The 20,092-nt window shown below is 37.4% G+C and overlaps 1 protein-coding gene and 1 long non-coding RNA gene across 11 annotated transcripts in view; one reads left to right on the top strand and one right to left on the bottom strand.

Annotated features, from left to right (window-relative positions):
* Positions 1-20,092, top strand: part of TRPM3 (transient receptor potential cation channel subfamily M member 3) — a 283,598-nt gene that overhangs the window by 18,741 nt on the left and 244,765 nt on the right. For all 10 annotated transcript variants that reach the window (XM_065907659.1, XM_065907658.1, XM_065907657.1 and 7 more), the window contains exons 2-4: positions 154-367; positions 4,176-4,300; positions 17,888-18,059. In XM_065907659.1, coding sequence (XP_065763731.1) covers positions 154-367; positions 4,176-4,300; positions 17,888-18,059 — 511 coding nt within the window. The remainder of the gene's footprint in view (positions 1-153; positions 368-4,175; positions 4,301-17,887; positions 18,060-20,092) is intronic.
* Positions 7,407-20,092, bottom strand: part of LOC136148239 (uncharacterized) — a 68,532-nt gene continuing 55,846 nt past the window's right edge. The window contains exon 3 of the long non-coding RNA XR_010659486.1: positions 7,407-7,619. This is a non-coding gene — a long non-coding RNA (uncharacterized lncRNA). The remainder of the gene's footprint in view (positions 7,620-20,092) is intronic.

Raw genomic sequence — 20,092 nt, 5'->3', positions numbered from 1 at the left:
AGTAAAGCAATTGATTTGCCCCTTTTAAAAAAAAATCTTATTTCTTACAAGACATTTTCTTCAAGTAACTACACATATCATTGCAATCAGTAAAGATAAGCAGCTGCAGCCACCCTGCCCTTCCTCCCTAATCAATAGTCATTCTTTTTCTAGTATGTACGAGTATCTTTTGATACAAAACCTGATCTCCTCCTACACCTGATGACCAAGGAATGGCAGCTGGAGCTTCCCAAGCTTCTCATCTCGGTGCATGGGGGCCTGCAGAACTTTGAACTCCAGCCAAAACTCAAGCAGGTCTTTGGAAAAGGTCTCATCAAAGCAGCCATGACAACTGGAGCATGGATATTCACTGGAGGAGTCAACACAGGTAATTGGAGTAGGCCAGAGAAGGGCAGCGTGAGATCACAAGATTGTGACTAAGGTCACTTTCTTCTAAGGTTAAACATGTTTACATATCCTCACCTCAGCCCCTACCCCTTTATGTCCACAGTTGCTGGTTATTGCTCATTTCAGTGATTCTCCCTCCTTCCTCTACCTAAATGATAACTGTTTTTGTCATTTCTCTACCAAGAATTACTAACACTTAAGACACAGACTGGGATACCTGACAATATAGTATTTATAAACATGACTGATGGAATTTTACAGGTTATTTTCAATACCTCAAATTGCCAAATAAGCATCCAATATTTTTTTAAGGAATAACTTTTGCTCTAAATTGGAGACTCCATACCTGTTCTCTAAGTGAGTTTAAGTTTGATGCAAGTAGCTTTAATTTTGCCAAAATGCCCTTTTCATCTAGGATAACAGCAACTGGAGTAGTATGTGTTTATCATTTAAAATATTTCATTGAATCAACTCTGCACCAACAGAACATATCCCACTCTGAAGTCCAAGTAGTTTTTTCTACTTGCCAAATGAGTTTCTATATTGTGATCCAGGGAGGCTGTCAAATCAGTTCTTAAAAAGCCACTTAGAGTTAAGTGCTTATCTGCAGAACATTGTGAATGTGCATTTGATAATGGAATGGATGCCTGTAAATTGTTTTGACATGTTTCCCCAGAGTGAATCAGAAGTGCCAATTGGAAGAGACAGGTAATGCTGCAGTAAGTTAATTCAGACTTGTTTCAAGACTCAAAGTCTGCCCACATGGACACATTTGAAGTTAATGGGACATTCTGAACATAACCATGGACCAACTAGTTTTAAATAAAATGTTATCTCAATGTTGTTTAGTCATTTGTTTGTAGTTTAGATCAGGGGTCCCCAATCCCTGGACCGTGGACCGCCTGTTAGGCCTCACAGCAAGAGGTGAGCAGCAGGCAAGCTTCATCTGTGGCTTCCCATCACTCCCCATCACTTGCATTGCTGCTTCCACCATCTCTCTCTCCCCATCCCCACCCCTGTCCGTGGAAAAATTGTCTTCTGTGAAATCTGTCTCTGGTGCCAAAAAGGTGGGGGACCGCTGGTTTAGATGATGTTTAAGTGACACCTGCACTCAGAATTCTTCTCCATATCTAGAATTTGTGAACATTCAGCCCACAACAACATAGGTGCATTTCTGCAGTGAACTCTGCCAATTGCCTGTGCCTATCATTGTCATGTGAAACCCTGACTCAGCCTGTAAACTGACATGATTCTAGAATGACCTGCGCAGCCAACTGTTTATGTTACAGTGATCAAATATCTACAGAAGAGTTTTCTTTCTTGGCTGTTGAGGTTGTAAGCTCCAACTTCCACTCATAGTTTAACAGGCACCATTTGCCTATGATTATTCAGTCTTTTGCTTTCCTGACATAACCTGAAACTCCTATGGAGAGCAACACAAAAGTTTCTAAAAGAAATTCTTACTAGGGAATTCCCTAGTGCCTGGTCGTTAGGCCTCAGCGCTCTTACTACCAGGGGTCCAGGTTTGATTTCTGATCAGGGAACTAAGATTCCAGTAAGTAATGCAGCACAGCCCGCTTCCCACCCACCACCCCACCCCCCCAAAAAAAGGAAAAGGAAAGAAATGCTTATCTTCTGTTTGCAGGAACTTGGGACATTGTATATTGTTTTTCTTCTTTTGTGAAAAGCATCCAATATCAAAAGGAGAATTTATAGCACAAGGATTGTAAACCAAAGTGTTCACCTCTACCTCTCTCCAGGCATAGCGTTCAGTCCAGGACTCAAAGTGAGGTTCTAGTGGTAGCACACTCAGCTTAAGAGGTGATAATGGAATTGTGGCAGATGGAGGGAGGGGTACCATGAAGTTAACTTTCTTGTCCAGGACTGGACCCCAAAGGAGTTTTACATATAAATAGGAAAAATAAAATTAACACTAATATTGATAGCTTTGCTCTTGTGTTTGTTTTTCTTTATCAATACTCTCTTTTAGAAGACCCGTAGATGGATGAGTAAGTGAAATTAATGCTCTCCTCAACACTCCCAGCACAACTGGACAGGATTAGTGGCTGTTTACACTACCCTGTTGTTTGGTTTTTTTAAAGGAGGCTCTTCCTGTTTGATCTTATGGATATTGCAGGATTGAGCTGCTCACACATGTCTGTTGTCTCCTGTGATTAAACTGCCTGGTGTGTTTTACGTGCTTGGTCGGTTCAGTGACCAGTTCCTGAGCCCTCCCTCTGTGCCGGCACCTGAAGCACCTGCAGAAAGTAAGACACTTACCTCCAGCCTTCTCCTCAGTGAGTTTACTCTGAGCAGAGACATTCTTTCTCACTTGTGATTATGAACCACAGAAGAATATGTTCAGTGACATACTGAACTATTCAAAATACACCAGCTGCAGCGCTGTTCAAATGGAGAAGAAATCAACCCCAACTTAGCTTTCATATAGGAGATGGCTCTAGGTATGAGTTTTTCCTTGAAGAATGGGTAGTGTTTTCCTTAAAGAATAAGTGGAAACATCTTTTCTTAGAAACTATATTTTATATCTTCTATAAAAATGGTCCCTTGAGAGGGCAGTTAAAAGATTAGAAATTACATCTTCTCCAAATAGTTTATTAAAAAGTAAAAAGCACGTTTCCTACCATCTTGTAGACTGAATTTTCTCTCTCTTAACTATGGTGAGGAAGGTTGTGGTGATGGGAAGGCCATTAAGACAGAGAGGAAAATAATTAGAATGATGTCTAAAAAGATGTATTCATGTATTTTTAACATAAATTTTCCACAGACTGTGTCAACCTTTTCTTTACAAGCAGAGTCTCCACATTATGTCTCTGTATATAAGAAGGTGAAATCAAGAGTAACAAAATCCAAACTAAGCAATTGCTCTATTTGATGACCCTAATTCATATACAAACTTTGGTACAGATTTAATATATTATTTATGATGCTTTTTATAGGATATAGTCATGTTGTTAGTTCTTAGTTATGCTAATACATCATTATGCTTATAAGAAAAAGATTATCTAAGTATAAAGTATCTTTCTTTTCATAGACACTGTATTCTTCTTTTATTTCATTAGAATAAAATAAGGAATTCACTGCTAGAGTTCATCTGTAAGTCCGGCAAATGTATGCAGCATTAGAGCTGCAAGTTTATGTTCTCTCCTGAACATGTGTCAGTTCAGTCGCTCAGTCGTGTCTGACTCTTTGCAACCCCGTGAATCGCAGCACACCAAGCTTCCCTGTCCATCACCAACTCCCAGAGTTTACTCAAACTCATGCCCATCGAGTCGGTGATGCCATCCAGTCATCTCATCCTCTGCCGTTCCCTTCTCCTCCTGCCCCCAATCCCTCCCAGCATCAGGGTCTTTTCCAATGAGTCAACTCTTCACATGAGGTGGCCAAAGTATTGGAGTTTCAGCTGCAGCATCAGTCCTTCCAATGAACACCCAGGACTGATCTCCTTTAGGATGGACTGGTTGGATCTCCTTGCAGTCCAAGGGACTCTCAAGAGTCTTCTCCAACACCACAGTTCAAAAGCATCAATTTTTCAGGGCTCAGCTTTCTTCACAGTCCAACTCTCACATTCATACATGACCACTGGAAAAACCATAGCCTTGACCAGATGGACCTTTGTTGGCAAAGTAATGTGTAGTTTTGTAGAAATATGTCAAAATTTTATATTCAATGCATTTAATCTTAGAAAAAACAGTTACCACAGTTTCCTTTAGATCAATGGAAAACAATGCTTTGAAAGGCAAGGTTAACATTTCTCTTTTTCTGCCTAGGTGTTATTCGTCATGTTGGCGATGCCTTGAAGGACCATGCATCTAAGTCTCGAGGAAAGATATGTACCATAGGTATTGCCCCATGGGGAATTGTGGAAAACCAGGAAGACCTGATTGGAAGAGATGTAAGTTCTGGGAGCTGCTCCTCCATGTTACTTCTCATAGAGGTGATATCAAAAGAGTAAAATAAAATTAATCAGGAAAGTCCTAAGTAAGACTTAACTTCCCTCTTGTTTTGAATCAGTAGGGTATCAATCAAATCAATCAAAATATCAATCCAATTTTGCAAGTACTCTTGGCCCAGTTATGTTAAAATTAATTAACAAAATGAGCTCATTGACTGATACATAAAATGGGGACTTTTCTTCACCCAGGTCTCCAACTTCTTTGTTATTTGAGTGTCCTTCACCTAAGACAGGAGGCTACAGAGGGAGATTCTTTCCATTCAAACTTGTGGCTTCCCTTTCCTTTGCTAAATGCTTGGGTGAGGAGTGGGCACACTCCCGGGAATCTTTATTCCCCACTCCAGGACTTCTCAGAAGCCCTTGACCAAACTCAGAAGAGGATCACCCTCTCTTTCCTATTCTGATGTCTATAGCCACACACTGAACAGAGAATTTGATCCTATTTTTTTCTGAGTCATCATCTTGTTTCTGTTCCTTTCAGGGTCTCATTTTTGTTTGTTTAAAACTTGCAAACAAGCCATTCCTTACCTCCCTTTTAGAGTTTTCCTCTGCTACTAACAACCGGATTTTCCCCTTATGCAATGCTTTCCAAAATTCCACTGGTGTGAGTTAAACTATGCACACAGATTGCGAGGCATTATTCACTTCTTTGTCCCCAGTAATTTTAGCAATTAATTATTTATCAATGCTCCTCTAAATCAGATCAGTACAATCTTTCGTTCCCAATAAAGACCTGCAATACAGTATAATAAATGTGCTGAGCAGTTTTTCCTAAGTAACATGAAGTCTGTTTGGGCCAAAAAAAATTTTTTTTTAATCAAAGAAGTTGAGAAATAACTGATCCTAAACCACTTCTTCTATTGTATTACAATATCGTGAAACCATCCTATTTCAGTGAAATATGTGCAGTTTTTAAAATGCAATGCAAAAACTGAATTTAAAAGTCAAAGATCATGAAATGGAAGCAGTGAATAAATACTCTTTGAATCCTTCAGAACCTTTAAGTAATAAGAAATGTCCATATCTATGCTACCAAATTACATGTAGAAACACAAATCTATTCAGAATATATAGAATAAGGAATAAGATAATTGTATCAGTGTAGTATTCTCTTAACTAAAATGTATTTGATGTTTTGTATCACATACAAATTAAATATCTCAAGCAGCAATTCCCAGATTGTTATGTTGGCAGAACTGACTGGAATAGTAATTCTAACTTTTTTCAAAGTATCTGAGACTAGTCTTTGTGGAATATATTTTGGTTAATTCTTGCCTTAGATTCCTAGTTGACTTTTAAGTATATATCAATTGTGAACTAGAACAAATACAGTTTTTAAAGAATTAGAATATGCTAAAATGTCCCCTAATACCAAGAGCATCTAATTGTTCATTTTATTAACAAATGAATTAACTATTTAAAATGTGATGATTCAGAAGTCATTTTTAAATGTTCATAGTTTCACATCGCTCTTGTAAACCTGAGTTGTTATTATTCAGCTTTATGGAGGGAAAACCATTTTGGAACTTTCTCGTGCAGATGAACTGTGAATAAATGAAAGCTAATTATTTCTTTATTCAAGATGGAGTAGCCATGTAATTAGCTCAGTTGCTTAATCATTTTCAAAGAATGCTGGCACTGCCTTTCTGTGTCATTTTTGTTTGTCTTCTAATTCTATATGATTGCACAAAGGCAGTACTTATATTGTGTTCACTTGCCTTGCTGGGTTAGAAAAATCACCTCTAATTCATTTTCCTCCAATTCTAGCTTTTTTTCTTTGATTTTACCTCCTCACGTTCTCCTCTTTTTCACTCTCCTTTTCTTTCTCCCTGTGTTTCTTACCAGTGCTACACCTATAGGAACTTGTGCCTATGCCAATAGGGGTTACTTACATTATCTGATTTCCCAGTGAAAAACTGATCTTGATCCCAGTGCAGAGAACAGAAAAAGCCACTTATAAGTTCAGTAAAATGTGCACATTTGTTGTCCCTGCTTACAGGGGTCTGATAAAGGCAAATCATGGCTCAACAAGATCCAAGTGAACTTGCAGAGAAATTGAGAAAAGAAAATAAAATTGACAGGTTGTAGAAAGCACAGGAATAGCAATTGTATTTTTGTTCTTTAGTAAATCTTTGACCAAGATCTATTGCATTTCAACCATTCTGGCATATTTTCCCCCAAACTGGGAAACCAGAATATGCATAGGATTTCTCAGGCTCTTATATAATAATAGTGTTTGTTTTTCGGTGATAGTGTCTGTAAATTATTTGGAACAAAAGTGCTGTTTCTGGTTTACAGGATTTATGACATAGCTTAAGAGACATTGTAATATATGTTTATTATGCTAATGTGATAATTTAAAAGGAATATGATGTCAGACTATCATCAAAGAAGTATTTGAATGAAATATTGGTAGTAACTGGTGAAAATCCCCCCAAAAGTCATTGAAATCGAAGTGTTGTCTGGTAAGCTTTTTTAAGTAGTTACAATAATTTTCATAACTAGCTTGATTTAATACTGTCTATCTTTTTTCTTCCATTTTATATAAACAAACTCACATGTAGTAAACATCAAAAAGGAAACCTTTTTATATCAGACATCAGGTAGCAGAGGAAAACAACCAACATATTATTAAAATTTCTGGCCATTTCAGAATTCTATCAAAATGCAATCATTTGAAAACATACAATTGTTGCATTTTTGGTCAAGTGTATGTCTATATCCCAAAATAAGATTGAAGTGGCACAAAATAAATGTCAAGGGAAATCTAGGAAATTTACTTGAAATAAATAAAAATATAAGGATAAAAGAAAGGCTCTATATCTAATGCCAAATATTTTATTACAGTAGATTTATATCCAAACCAATAGAAAATATAGATCATTTTATCTCTATGGGATTGGCTCTCAGTTGAGCCTTTTAGAAGCTGAAAATTCAATTGTTACCAGAGTTATGTTATTGATAGAAGTAGTAGGCATCACAGTTGTATTGCTATTCATCTTAGAATTTGAATATACCTTTGGAATGGCACCATAAATGCAAATGCTAGTCCTAAAAATAAAGAAGAAAGTTCAATTTGCCCTAGGGAGTGCTTGTAGGTACTCTAAAGCACTTACCTCTCTTCAAGTCTTATCTCTGAACTTGACTTTAAAGATATAGGACATGTATCTTTGGATTCTGACTTCAAATTAGAGTCACAGACATAGAAGATACTCAATAAATATTGAGGAAGATGATTGACCATGATGAATTCAGGCTTCTGGGAAAACAAAACATTATGGGGAAAATATATAATAATGAATCTTATCTGGTTCACAACTTTACCACAACTTCATCTCTACTCATTACAGAGCTTGAGCATACTATAGTAACTGTAGTGAGGGATTTTTTTACCCAAGCATCTGCATGAAAAACTATTTTCTTACATAGTAGCTCAAATTGAGAGGTGAATGGTGAAAGGTGTACATGTTGGGTAGGGAGACAAATGTGGAGGCAAACAGGCTCTTCTCTAACCCCTTTGAATCAGACGCATGATCCTCTTGACTGAGTGATAGAATTAGCCTTAATTCTTTAAATGTGAATACCTTCAACTCTGTTTAACCAAATCTTTTCAATTAATAAATAAAAACAACAGATTTTAATGAAGAGTAATGCTGGCGAATACTGATATGATAACAATTTTTTGCCCTGCTGTTAGACCTGAAAATGAATATTGTTCAACTCTTAAGTTTAATTCTACCTCTGTGAGTTTCTGGACTATTCCTACTGCTCCTTTCTTCCATGGCCCAGAATCCTATACTGCCCTCAAATGAAGCTCAAGCCCCTGTTCCACCAAGACGGTTTCCCGACTTCACCCTCAGTGTCATATCCCTGATTACAATTCTCCCACAACTATCTTACTCCTCAACTTAATTAAAAACTCAACAAAAATAGGGATTAAATTGTTTTCTTGTTTGTCATTAACCGTTAACATGATACTCTGCATGAACATGAGGCATTGACATGTCACTGAAACTCTGAGATCTGATTTCTTTGCCTCTAATTTGACTATAAAAATCACCTGCTCTCTCTGTTTTATACAACTTCCATGAGCATAATCATAATAGTAACTTTAATTTGTGCATGTGTGTGTGAGAGAGAGAGAAAGCTCTTATTTGAGGAAGCTCTTTGTGACTATATATATTAAGCTTCTGAGCTATGTTCTATTTCATAAGAAAACTAAATAATGTTTAGAGCCAAGATTCACTGTCTGCAAAGCCCATACTCTTAATTAGTAGTATGCCAGGTGGTCTATAAGAAAATATTTAACGATATTATGTTTTTATTGTTAGTTGAGATACTGGCAGGTATTTTATGCCTATCGATTGAACTCAAAAGTAGAATGAAAAAATGTAGTCTCAATGAGAGTGACCAGAGCCCTTTTCTTTGTCCCTAAAATACTCTGAATCTGCAATTATGATTATGAAATTGTTGCCAGTGTGAATTGGTAAGAATATGATGTGGGGAACTGAATGGCCTAGATTTACATCCCAGCTATACAATTTGTTACTTATGTAATGTCAGGCAAGTTTCTTAATCACACTGTGTTTAGTTTCACCATCAGTAAAATGGGAAGGATGATAGGGAGACTAAAAACAACAGTTTCTGAGTGCCATTATAAGAATTAAATGAATTGTGATTTTCATATGACTCATTTCAGTCTGAGCTTCTTGCTTTAGAAAACAGTCTGGCCCAGAATTGTTTCAGGTAATTTAACAGTTTCTGAAGCCTTTATGATTTGTGTTTTCCCAAATTTAAATTAATAAAACATGGCAAATGAAAAATCTAGATATGATTATAAGCAAAAGCACTTTTCATCTTAACCTGAGAATGGAAATTGTGTTTGGGTAGATTTTCAAAACATCATCTCATGTGGTTGTTAAATTATCTTGAATTCAATGATATCGTCTATTTTCCCTAAACTATATATTTATTTTCAGAATTTTATAACCTTTTAAAAGTTGTTCCCTTTAATTGGAAAGTGTTCTTTTGATGTCATTATTATAGTTTAAGCCAAGAAATATCAAGTTTAATAATGCAATTGATGGATAATTCTAGTACAGTTTTCAACTCAGTATATTTTTCACTTCAAATGCAAGCCAAATGTGAACTTCATATTGTAAGCTCAGAAAACCTCCCAAGAGTGTCCTTAGGTGATATTTGTTGGATTTCTATGATAGGTTAGGTAAGATATTTTCAGAGGATGTGAGAGGAGAAATTGAGACAAGGAGACCCAACCAATGCTGTTCAGTCATAAAGGAGCCAATGCTAGCTAAACCTGGACCGCACTCAGGTTCAGTACTACATCCAGTCTCATGACAATGCAGTTTCAGTAAGCAGTGTTGAATTTGGATTTGGACATGTTGTTTTCAAAGTTCATTTGAAATACCTAAGTGAAATTGTCCAGCAGGACTGTGAGAAAGCTCTTGTTATCCACCTAGTCTCAGAAGGTGTCTGCATATAGATGACAACTGAAGCCACTGCAATACAGGACAGGATTCAGGGAGGGCCTGAGGATATCCCAGATCCTGGTGTTAGCCAATATTTAATGGTCGAGTAGAGAGAAGCAGCCTGCCAATGGAGACCAGAGGAAAGGCTAAGAGGGAGGAGCGAAAGCAGAGTGTTGTGGAAGTCAAGGGAAGAGTGTGCTTCAGAAGGATAGAGTGAAGGGCAATGCCTAGTGTAACTAAGGGACTAAGAAAGATAAGGACTTGGAAGCCTTCACTCAGTTTATCAAGACAGACATCATTTGCATCACTGATCAAAGCTGTTTCAGAAGCCAAATGAAGGATCAAGCCACATTTCAGTAGGTTGAGGAGGGGGAAGAAAGTAGAGATGGCAAGTAGAAACTTACCTTTTAGAGGTTTGGCTGAGATGAGGAGAAGGGACATGAGTAGCCAAAGGGAACCATAGTTGGAGGGATTTTTTTCTTCAAAACTGGGAGAGATTTGAGTTTGTTTATGTTTATGGTATAAATGGAGTTAGGGATGGTGAGGAGATAATTGATTAGATAAGTCCCAGAGTGACCCTGTGGTGATGAGAGCTAAAGGGGAGATTAACCATCTGTACCCTTGTAACCAAAGGAGAAGAAGAAAAACTAAGTAGGCAAAGAGTTGATGGTAGGATGTTGACGTTTAGCTGGAGGTTTATCATTTATCACAGAGATAATAATATCAACACTATTGTAGAGCTTATTAAGTGTCAGCATCCGACTAAGCACTTTACACAGACATTTAATTCTCATAATGGCACTCAAAAGTTATTTTTAGTAGCCCCATTTTACTAATGAGAGAAACTAAATATGATGAAATTAAGTAACTTGTCCAGTGTTACCTAATTAATAAATTGTGTAGCTGGGATGTAAACCTAGGCCAGCCAGTACCCTCGATCAAATCCTTACTTGTTATGCAACATTACTTCTCCATATACAAGCAGCTGTCATTTATTTGAGTTCATTTGTGGATTGTTTCATGAGTTTTACATCTCATTGAACCCTAAAAATGCCCCAATGAGGTGGTCTATAATCATAATAATCTCTGTTTACAAATAGAGTCACTGACACGCAGATGGTAAATAATCTGCTTAAAGTTAACCAACTGGGAAGTTTGTAAGCACAGGAGTCAGCTAATCTGCTGAATGAGGATATACAGTGTTTGGGGTCAGACATATGAGGAGAGTGGAGGATGGTAGTCATTGACCCAGTGGAGAACAGGAACCAGGACTAATCAGAGCCCAGAGATGGAATGCTAGGCAACTCAGAGAACCCAGGGTCACTAGAAGTCATGAAATTGTGATGCCTCAGTGAATCCAGCTTAGAGGGAAAAGAATACATTTTGAAAGCTCGAAGAAGATAATAACAATACACTATTATTTTAGCTATTTATCACTGTATAACCGATTACCCCAAAACTTAATGGCTTAGGATATATTCATTATCTCACAGTTTCTGAAGATCAGAAATTTGTGAATGGCTTACCTGGGTAGTTCTGAATTGCGGTCTCTCTTAAGGTCACAATCAAGTTGTAAGTTGGGGCTACATCATCTGAAGACTTAAATGGGGCTGGAGTGCCTTCTTCCAAGGTGACTCAGTCACATGGCTTTTGGGGAGAGTTCTTACCATTTCGATCTATCCAGAAGGGTGCCTTACTGATGGCACCTGGCTCACCCCAGAGTGAGTGATTCAAGAGAGAGCAAAGAGGAAGCCCCTTATGACCTAGTTTTGGAAGCCACACACCATCCCTTTTGATTCTATGAATACTTAGAAGTGAGTCACTGAGTCCAGCCATAATAAGGGAAGATTTTCAAAGAATTTCTAAATATATTTTAAAATCACCCCACTGATACATGGTGATTTCTAAAGCAAGGAACCCCTTTCAAAACTTAAGGTCCTTTCCCACAACCAGCAAGCCCTGTGTCTGAGTGGTACACAGTCTCCCCTCAGACAGGACAAAAGGAGGCGAGCCTATTTGAGCAGAAAGCCTGAAATGTGGATGGTGCAACTCTCTGAAGCCCATGAGTTGAACACATTTTCAAAGTGCTGTAAAATGATGCATTTGTTTTCCTGTGGATTTTAATAGGAATCAAGCAGCTAAAGTATCTGGGCATTCTTTACAGTTGGATTTCTGGGTTTGCTGGTTTCTTGTTTGGATTGCAGAGCTGAGAAGCAGTGTCTGGGTTTCAGCGTGACCCTGCTTTATTCCTAGACTTCCAGCTGAGCTGCGTGAATAGGAAACAACAAGCCAGTGCCCCATTAGCTCAGGCTTCACTGTAATTTTAAGGATGCACTGTGCCTTTCTTTTTTCCTTTAATATCATTCTCTCAGTCCCCTTATTTCTTTATCTCAGGCACAGAGGTTGTTTCCCACTGCTCTGCAGTATGCCCTTTTCTCTCCCAGAAACGCATGCCTGATCCCAAGAGAACCTCGCCACTCCTTTTGTTTCTCTCTCTCCAAAGCACAAACCCCATTTTGCTGCTGCTGCCTTTCCTGACCTCTGTCTACTATCTAGTTCTAGAGGCCTCATCTGGAAATAATATGATCAGCTGTCAGAAGGACTTTAATGCCTGGCTGAGTCACTGACAAAAATGTCCCAACAGGAAAACCGACCATGATGTCCTTTAGAAATTTAAAATCAGGCTGGGTCCTCTGTCTTTCCTCTAAATGTTTCCTGTCCTGTAAAGGAAATGAAGGCCCACATGTGATTTAGAGGGAACAGTGTGCTTGGCGGGGCAGATTTGTCCAAGACACTTCACCTCTCTGGGGCGCTATAGTTTTGTCTTTAAAATAAGCATGAAATAGATTAATCCACTTAAAATTGTCTGTCACAGTGCCTGGCATGCAGTAAGTGTTAAAAGAATGCTAATTTTCTTCCTGTAAAAATTATAATCATAGTGTTATTAGGAGGGAAAGAGTGATTCAGTGGGCTATACATCCCCTATCCTGTTATTGCCTGGGCAGGTTGATACACACCTCACCAGGTAATAAGGTCTGGGACTGCAGAGGGCTTGTGATTGATGACTTAAAAACCCGATTTAGCTCAATTCAGTTCTATTCAGGAAAGAAGTCACAGATACCTAAACTACTCTTGCATTGTGGAAAGCACCACAAAATGGAAGAGACCCTCAAGGTATGAGCAAACTACTTTTTTGTAGTCAAAACACATAGCAAGTCATTGTTCTGTACTAACCTGAGAAAGGCAAGTGTATTTTTTAATTCAGACTGTTCAGACTCAACTTTAGAGATAGAAAGCCTTTAGAATTTATAGTCAAGTCCTCTACCTTACAGATGAGAAACTACCATCCAAAAACTTTATTTTGATAAATATATTTTGAACATTTATTTCAGCTATTACTTAGATGCAAGATTATATGTCTCTTTAAGCCAGTCCAGTACTTACCACATACATTTCCTAGAGAAATTCTGTGTGTGAATGAATGAATGAATATGTTAGGTAGTTAGAATAGGAAAAAGGAGTCCAAAATGACAGTTGATAAAAGACAAAGAAGGGAGAAGCATGAAAATGGAACAAAGGAAGGTCCGAGGATGGGAGTGAGAACCTCAGGTGAAACAAACAGCCCTCCTGGCTATCCCAATTTACACAGGGCAGGCTCAGGGGGAGGAGAACAAAACACATAAAAAGAGTAGCCAAAATTGAGCCCCTCTCTTTATTTGGTCGACCTGCCCTCACACCTTGAGGATGTATTTTCCTTTGCCTGCCAAATAAAACTGAGCAGTAACTGAGCTGTAATACTGGTCCACCATTTCAAATTTTTGCTGCAGTGAGACAGAACCGAGGAAATTACACACTCCCCTGACAAATAAATTCAAAGACTTGTCCAGGGTCACAAATCAGTAATTAGAGGAACTACAGCTTAAAGTTCCATCCCTGACTTCCTACCAGGTATTCCCAGGTGAGACCAGAACATGCGTAAAAATAGCTAGGAAAATTCAAGCCAGTGTCCTATATCAACTCCCACAAGATTGATTTAAGTCTATCCAAGTAGAACAGATGCTCCTGAATGATGTTCAATTCTTCCACAGTGTGTCTAGATCAGTTCTCTCCTGACAATGATAATGGCCCTACAAATGTCTTATATAAAGACCCTCCACCTCATTAACTCCTTGAGCAATTCATGTTACATTTCCTCTTTGTTGAAAAGTCAAGGTACACAGAAGCCTTGGAACCAGGCATTACCAAGCAGCCAATACAAAGTGGTGTACAATAGATTAATGAATGAAATACTAAGTATCGAAAATCCATTTCCATGCAGATTTCCCTTCTATGTATAGATACCAATGTAGCTACCAATCATGAAGATCACTTGATATGTAGACCTTTCAGACACCATTCACCCTTCTAAACACAGATTCCTCATTTGAACTGCAAAACACAGAATATTATTTGAGTGATTCTCCTCTCAGTTCTATCAATGATGCTATATAACATGTATTCTTAGGAGAGAAAATGATCTGTTATATGCAATCAATATTGCAGTACATTAGAGTTTGATTCTCCCAGGAAACACTGGCTGAGAAATGTGCTGGAGTAATCTGTATACCTACAGGTCACAGTTGTTCTTGCTATGCACACATGCACATCCCCATACACACATGTTTCCAAAAACATCCTCTTTTTATGAGCTCTTAACAATAAAAATGGATGCATTACCTCCAGAATTTTGTCAGAGGGAAAAATTCATTTGTACTCATGTGCTACAAAGTCATTATTTTTTTCTATTTGAAAAAACATAACAGGAAGATCAGCATATCTTTTGTAGATATGCAAATTGTAAGTTGAACAAAAATAGACTGCTGGTATGTTTGTTATGAGGAATATTAAGTAGATTTTGTAGAAAAGTTGGACCCAAGTGCATTCCTCTGAAGTATTTGGGAAGTTATTTCCAACTCTTCATTTAATCAGCAAACATTTCCAGAATATCACCATCTTAAACGACGTACGAGGACATAAAAAGAAAAAAAACACTTGCATATTTTAAGCAACTGATTACTAATTTGTTTTCTTTACTTATATTGATTAGCTTAAATACCTGTGTTAAACAGAAGTCAATGGTTTGTCTCCCATCATTTCATTTTGGTCACTAGTTTGCAATTGGAAAATCAATTTATAGTTGGTAAAATAAAGCCCGACTTGACAGGGAATTCACATTTGTAGATTGCCTGAAAAATCTACCAGGCATGGTGACAGTTACTTACAGTAACTGTACTTGCCAGTTACACTATGATCTCATCTAATCCCCATGAGGTTAGCAGTTTTATCATTTCCCTTTTACAGATTAAAAATGTGAGACTCATATTCACTCACTGTTGACAGAACTGGGATTCAAAGAGATTTCCATGCCCCCAACATTCATGATTGTTCTAGGAGTCAACATACCTTCCTCCAGTGATGACTAGAGAATAATTTAGTTCATTTAACTTATTTTTTGGATTTATATCCTCTATTATTCAGCAGAAAAAAACCTCTGCCAAAATATAACCACCTTTAAGTTACCTTAACATAAGATTCAAAGAAATGGGAGCAGTAAAATGAAGAAATTAAAATTCACTAGTGACACTGTAAACTTGACCCTCCTATCATAACTAATTCAGATGTTTAGTATTTCCAAAGAGCTGATACACCATGTTTCACAAGAAAAGAAAGTAAAAACTCTGAAGACTGAAGTACCAATGTCCTTGGAATTTTGTGGTAGGGAAAACAGATATATAGAATATAGTCATATGATTTAATTATGTTCTTTTAACCTCAGATCATGGTAATTATGTCAGGTTGGCCCAGAAGCATTTTCACTCTTTTATTCATTTGAAAATGTCAATTTCACTTATAGTCTTTAATTAGGTTCCCAAGAATTAGAAAACATGCCCCATATCTCAGCTAGAACAAGTGTCTAGGGTTCACCATCATTAACCTCTAGAACTACATGCCCCTCACAGAACTTCTTTGGAGTTCTGTCTTTCTTCACGTGGAGCCTTGGGGAAAAGAGACAACAGTAACCTAAAGCGTTTTCTTTTGTCCAAAAGTACAATGCATAGGCACTTTAAGAATAGGAGACCATCCAAAATAAAGCACACTTTCCTTTCCACCAAAAAAATAAAAAAGAATAGGAGAAAGTCTTTCTGCTAAGTCTTTTTCAACAAAGCATTAATATTTATTAACTTGCACTCTGCAGTAGAATGAATGTTTTATGATCAAAAACAAGTAACAACAAAATGGAAATTTTAACCACAAGTGACCTACTCTTCCAGTGATAAAGAACCCAGGATGGGGTTAGCCAACCACTCTCTCTGTAGTTCAGGGGTGAGGGGTCTCTCATTCACTCATCTAGACAAAAGAGTAATTGAATACTGCTCCATGTGATTACTGGAAGCAATAATCACAAATTTATGGGCTTCCTTTATCAATGAGAGCCAACAAGAATGAAGCCATGAATTAATGTTATATTATGCTATATTAACAAATAAAGACATATTTAAAAGGACTGAAGGATATTTCATAGCTCAGAATTACCCATTTTAAATTTAGATTAGATCAATTCCCAAACAATTCAGATAAGAGAGAGTTTTTAATTTTAAACTTTGAATAAAAGTATGTCTGTCTCAAGTTTTATTTAAATTAATTCATTCACTATTCATTGAGTAGATTCTGTTTGCCAGGCACATAGAAATGTGGGGTTCTGAATCAGCATCAAGGTGTAAGATATGACTTTTATGAGATCTTTTCTACTAACACTGTCTTTATTAAATCACTTTGTAATTCCTTTATCAAACTACTCAATCTTACTACAGCTTTTCCATTATTTCATACCCAAAATGAACAAGAGCATCTCAACTCTATAATTAATGTATACACTGCATAAAGACACAGAAATAAAAGCCCCTTCACATTTATTTCTGTCTTGTCAATTTCAGTGATTCAGTACAGAGATAACTGTATGGAGATTGTGTAATAATGAGTTTCTTGAATGTTCCTTTTCATAGTCTTGAGTGAAGTTTTTACCTAAATATTCTAATACATCATTTTGTTTCCATTGTGTCTGAACAGTTTGGGATAGGGGAATGAATAGCCATGGATTTTGGAATCAGGCAGACCTGGATGTGAATTCTGGTTTTGTGTGTAGTAAACTCTTATAAAACCTATGCCATCTCCATCTCTGTTTCCTCATATACACAAAAAACATAACAGCATCTACCTTGCATGATTGTTTCAAGGAGGATAGATAATGTATAAAGCAACTAGCTCATAATAGGTTTGTTTTTCTTTATAGATCAAGTCTGAAAGACCATACTAAGCATTGTTCTGTTTTAGGTAGTATAATTCACCATGAAATTAAGATAACATAACCAAAAAATACAACAGAGATGAACATTTTAAGCCTGATTCATATTCATCTCATGGGACAGTTATTTTTACATTCAGCGTTTCCACTGAAGGTATCTAATAAGAACAGTGTGTAGAATTTTAAATAATAGACCTTCAGATTGCTGAATGAGAGCAGTCACTCCTACTTAATTCCCACCCTCCATCCCTAACCCTGCACTATACTCCCAAATCATGACTGCTCGTCTGTGCCTGTTAGAGTGTGGACATGATAGAGAGAAGAAAGATAGAAACAAAATAAACCTAAAAATTATTTTTGGTTCATCAGCTTATATAAACAATCAACTTCAAAATGAAACAGACATTCACATGCCAGTTTTTGAGAACAATAAAATCACAAATTCTTCTTTCTGTATAAATCCAAAAATTAAATAAATACATAATCCTTTAAGCATAATCATGCTTTGAGTAGAACATTTACTATAAATCTTGCTTCTACCTGAAACAATATTAAGAAGAAGATATAGACTGTTCTTTCACTGTCCCAAAGAATTTATTTCACTTCTCTCTCTCTCTTTCCTATCTGTCTGGTTCTCCTTTTCATATTTAGTACTCTTTCCTCTGACTTCCGCCCCTTCCTTTTGAAATTCTGCAGGTTGTCCGGCCATACCAGACCATGTCCAATCCCATGAGCAAGCTCACTGTTCTCAACAGTATGCATTCCCACTTCATTCTGGCCGACAATGGGACCACTGGAAAGTATGGAGCAGAGGTGAAACTTAGGAGACAACTGGAAAAGCATATTTCACTCCAGAAGATAAACACAAGTAAGTCTACTACTGTCTGCTCATGCCTCATAGCAAATAGGATGGAAGTGAGGAAATTTCAAATGCAGACCATTATTTCTACATGGCTAATGGTTAGAATTAGAGGAAGTCACCTAGAGGGGGATGATTGGAGGCTCAAGAAGTGATTACACAATTAGTGAACTCAAGCTCATTCATTATGTATGCAAAATCCAACCCCGTCTGGAGTTTATAAATGCAGATAAGCCTTTCTTTCCATACTTTTTTCTACATCCTTTACACAATGCTCTAAGGAGGAAAAGCACCCTGGAGAAATTTTTTACACTTATTAAGCTATTTTGGGTGGCTATAAGAAAAGAAAACAGTTTTTGATCTTAGCATAGATCTGGCTGTGCAAAGGCATTTCAAGGGAACTGACATTCTATGTCTAACCATCTTGATGAAACTTTAATTCTATCTCAATTTTATGTATGTATTCATTTGCTGTCTCTAGGTACCTGCATATTTAGATATATGTGTATATTTATGGGTACCATGTAATACTTAGCCTATGGTTACACTAAAATTATCTCTTAAGTACTTATGTGTTCTATGCAATATTTATTATGTACCCATTTAACTATAGAAGGTAGCATTGTAAAAACAATGATGCTCCTGAAATCACTAAATGGCTTGCATTTAAATATAATAGAGATATATAAACAATCCACTGTCCTTCCTCACAAAATAAAATTCAGTTTGTTTTCACAAAGTAACACATGGCTTCATGGCAGATTTAGGCTTTGTGGTAACTGTGTGTTCTATCAGGGAAACTTGGCTTTAATTGATTGAACTTTCAAAGCCTGCAGTTCCAAATAATAAAAAATTTTCTTTGGCTCAGTAAGTTTTCAGAAGTTCAGTGTAACACAATTCAACATGTCCAAATGGCTTTTCTCATCTCTTGTCTTTTCTCTGCATCATCCAGAATGGATTGCGCTTGCTGTCGCCACCTTCCTCCCAGAACTGGGATGCCAGACCTGTCAGACCATAACTTGTCTTTCCTATAATCTGTTTTCTGGTTCCACCTTTTAGGAGCCACTACTGTTTTAACAGTCAAGTTTCATACCTTCATCTTTTTCACAGAGAAGTCTGGAATAATAAATTGTGATGTAGGCCTGAAGTCAAAATTATATTAGAAAACTCTCTTCTATCTAAGAAATTTCAATAGTCTTTGGAAAGAGAAAACACAGGATTACCAAAAGGTAACCATCTTTTGTGGGAAAAAAATAGTAGAAAAGACTAGAAAATCCATCCAGAAACCAGCAGAGATCCAAAGTAAAAAAGCACTATTACCAGTGGGTAGTTGTTATACTGAAATTGAATTTTATTATAATATTTGATAGAAAAGCAAATCTTATCTAATTAATGTTATCTATTTAGGTTTTCATAGGCTATAGGATTCCTTTTCTTTTTTTACACCAGCAGGTTAAGAAGAAGCCTAAATAGGAGTAACCCGAAAGCTGAAGGAGATGGAAGCAGGGTGGACAAAGAGCAAATGCAGGTCAAGTTCAGTGCTTAGTAATGAGACCGGATTTGTCCAGACACGCAAAGCATCCATTGTGCCAGGTCCTGAAGGCAGCTGGGCCAGATATATTCATTAGTGCTGTGAAGAGAGCTAGGCGTGTGCTTGTGTAAACTGTATACTCAGCTATGGAGGTGCCAGCAGGAGCTAAAACCTAGCCAGGCCTGTGTGGGCCTTATAGGCTGCCTGAGGAAAGATACTCTTTCCTAAATGGTCATTCCAGAGAAGGCACCCTTTTTTAATTTCGAGATGTGCCTTTCTCCAAAGCTCCCAGAGGTGCTGTCTGTGGGGATGGCCCTGCAGAGGAGGCTTGTAGACAGTGGCTGGGCCTCCCTGAGGAGCAGAGCCCAGCAGCACAGAGTTGAAGAGCAGGCCAAGGCTCGTGGCATCAGGGATTCTGGAGAAGCCAGGACACCATGTACACGCCTCATGCCACTCATGTGACACTGGACCCTTGCAAGGATATCAAGGCAGGTAGTGACATGCACACACC

This window comes from Muntiacus reevesi, chromosome 17 (genome assembly GCF_963930625.1).
Source record: "Muntiacus reevesi chromosome 17, mMunRee1.1, whole genome shotgun sequence".
Taxonomy (NCBI): domain Eukaryota; kingdom Metazoa; phylum Chordata; class Mammalia; order Artiodactyla; family Cervidae; genus Muntiacus; species Muntiacus reevesi.
The sequence above is the reverse complement of the archived record's forward strand: the minus strand, read 5'-3'. Positions and strand labels throughout refer to the sequence as shown.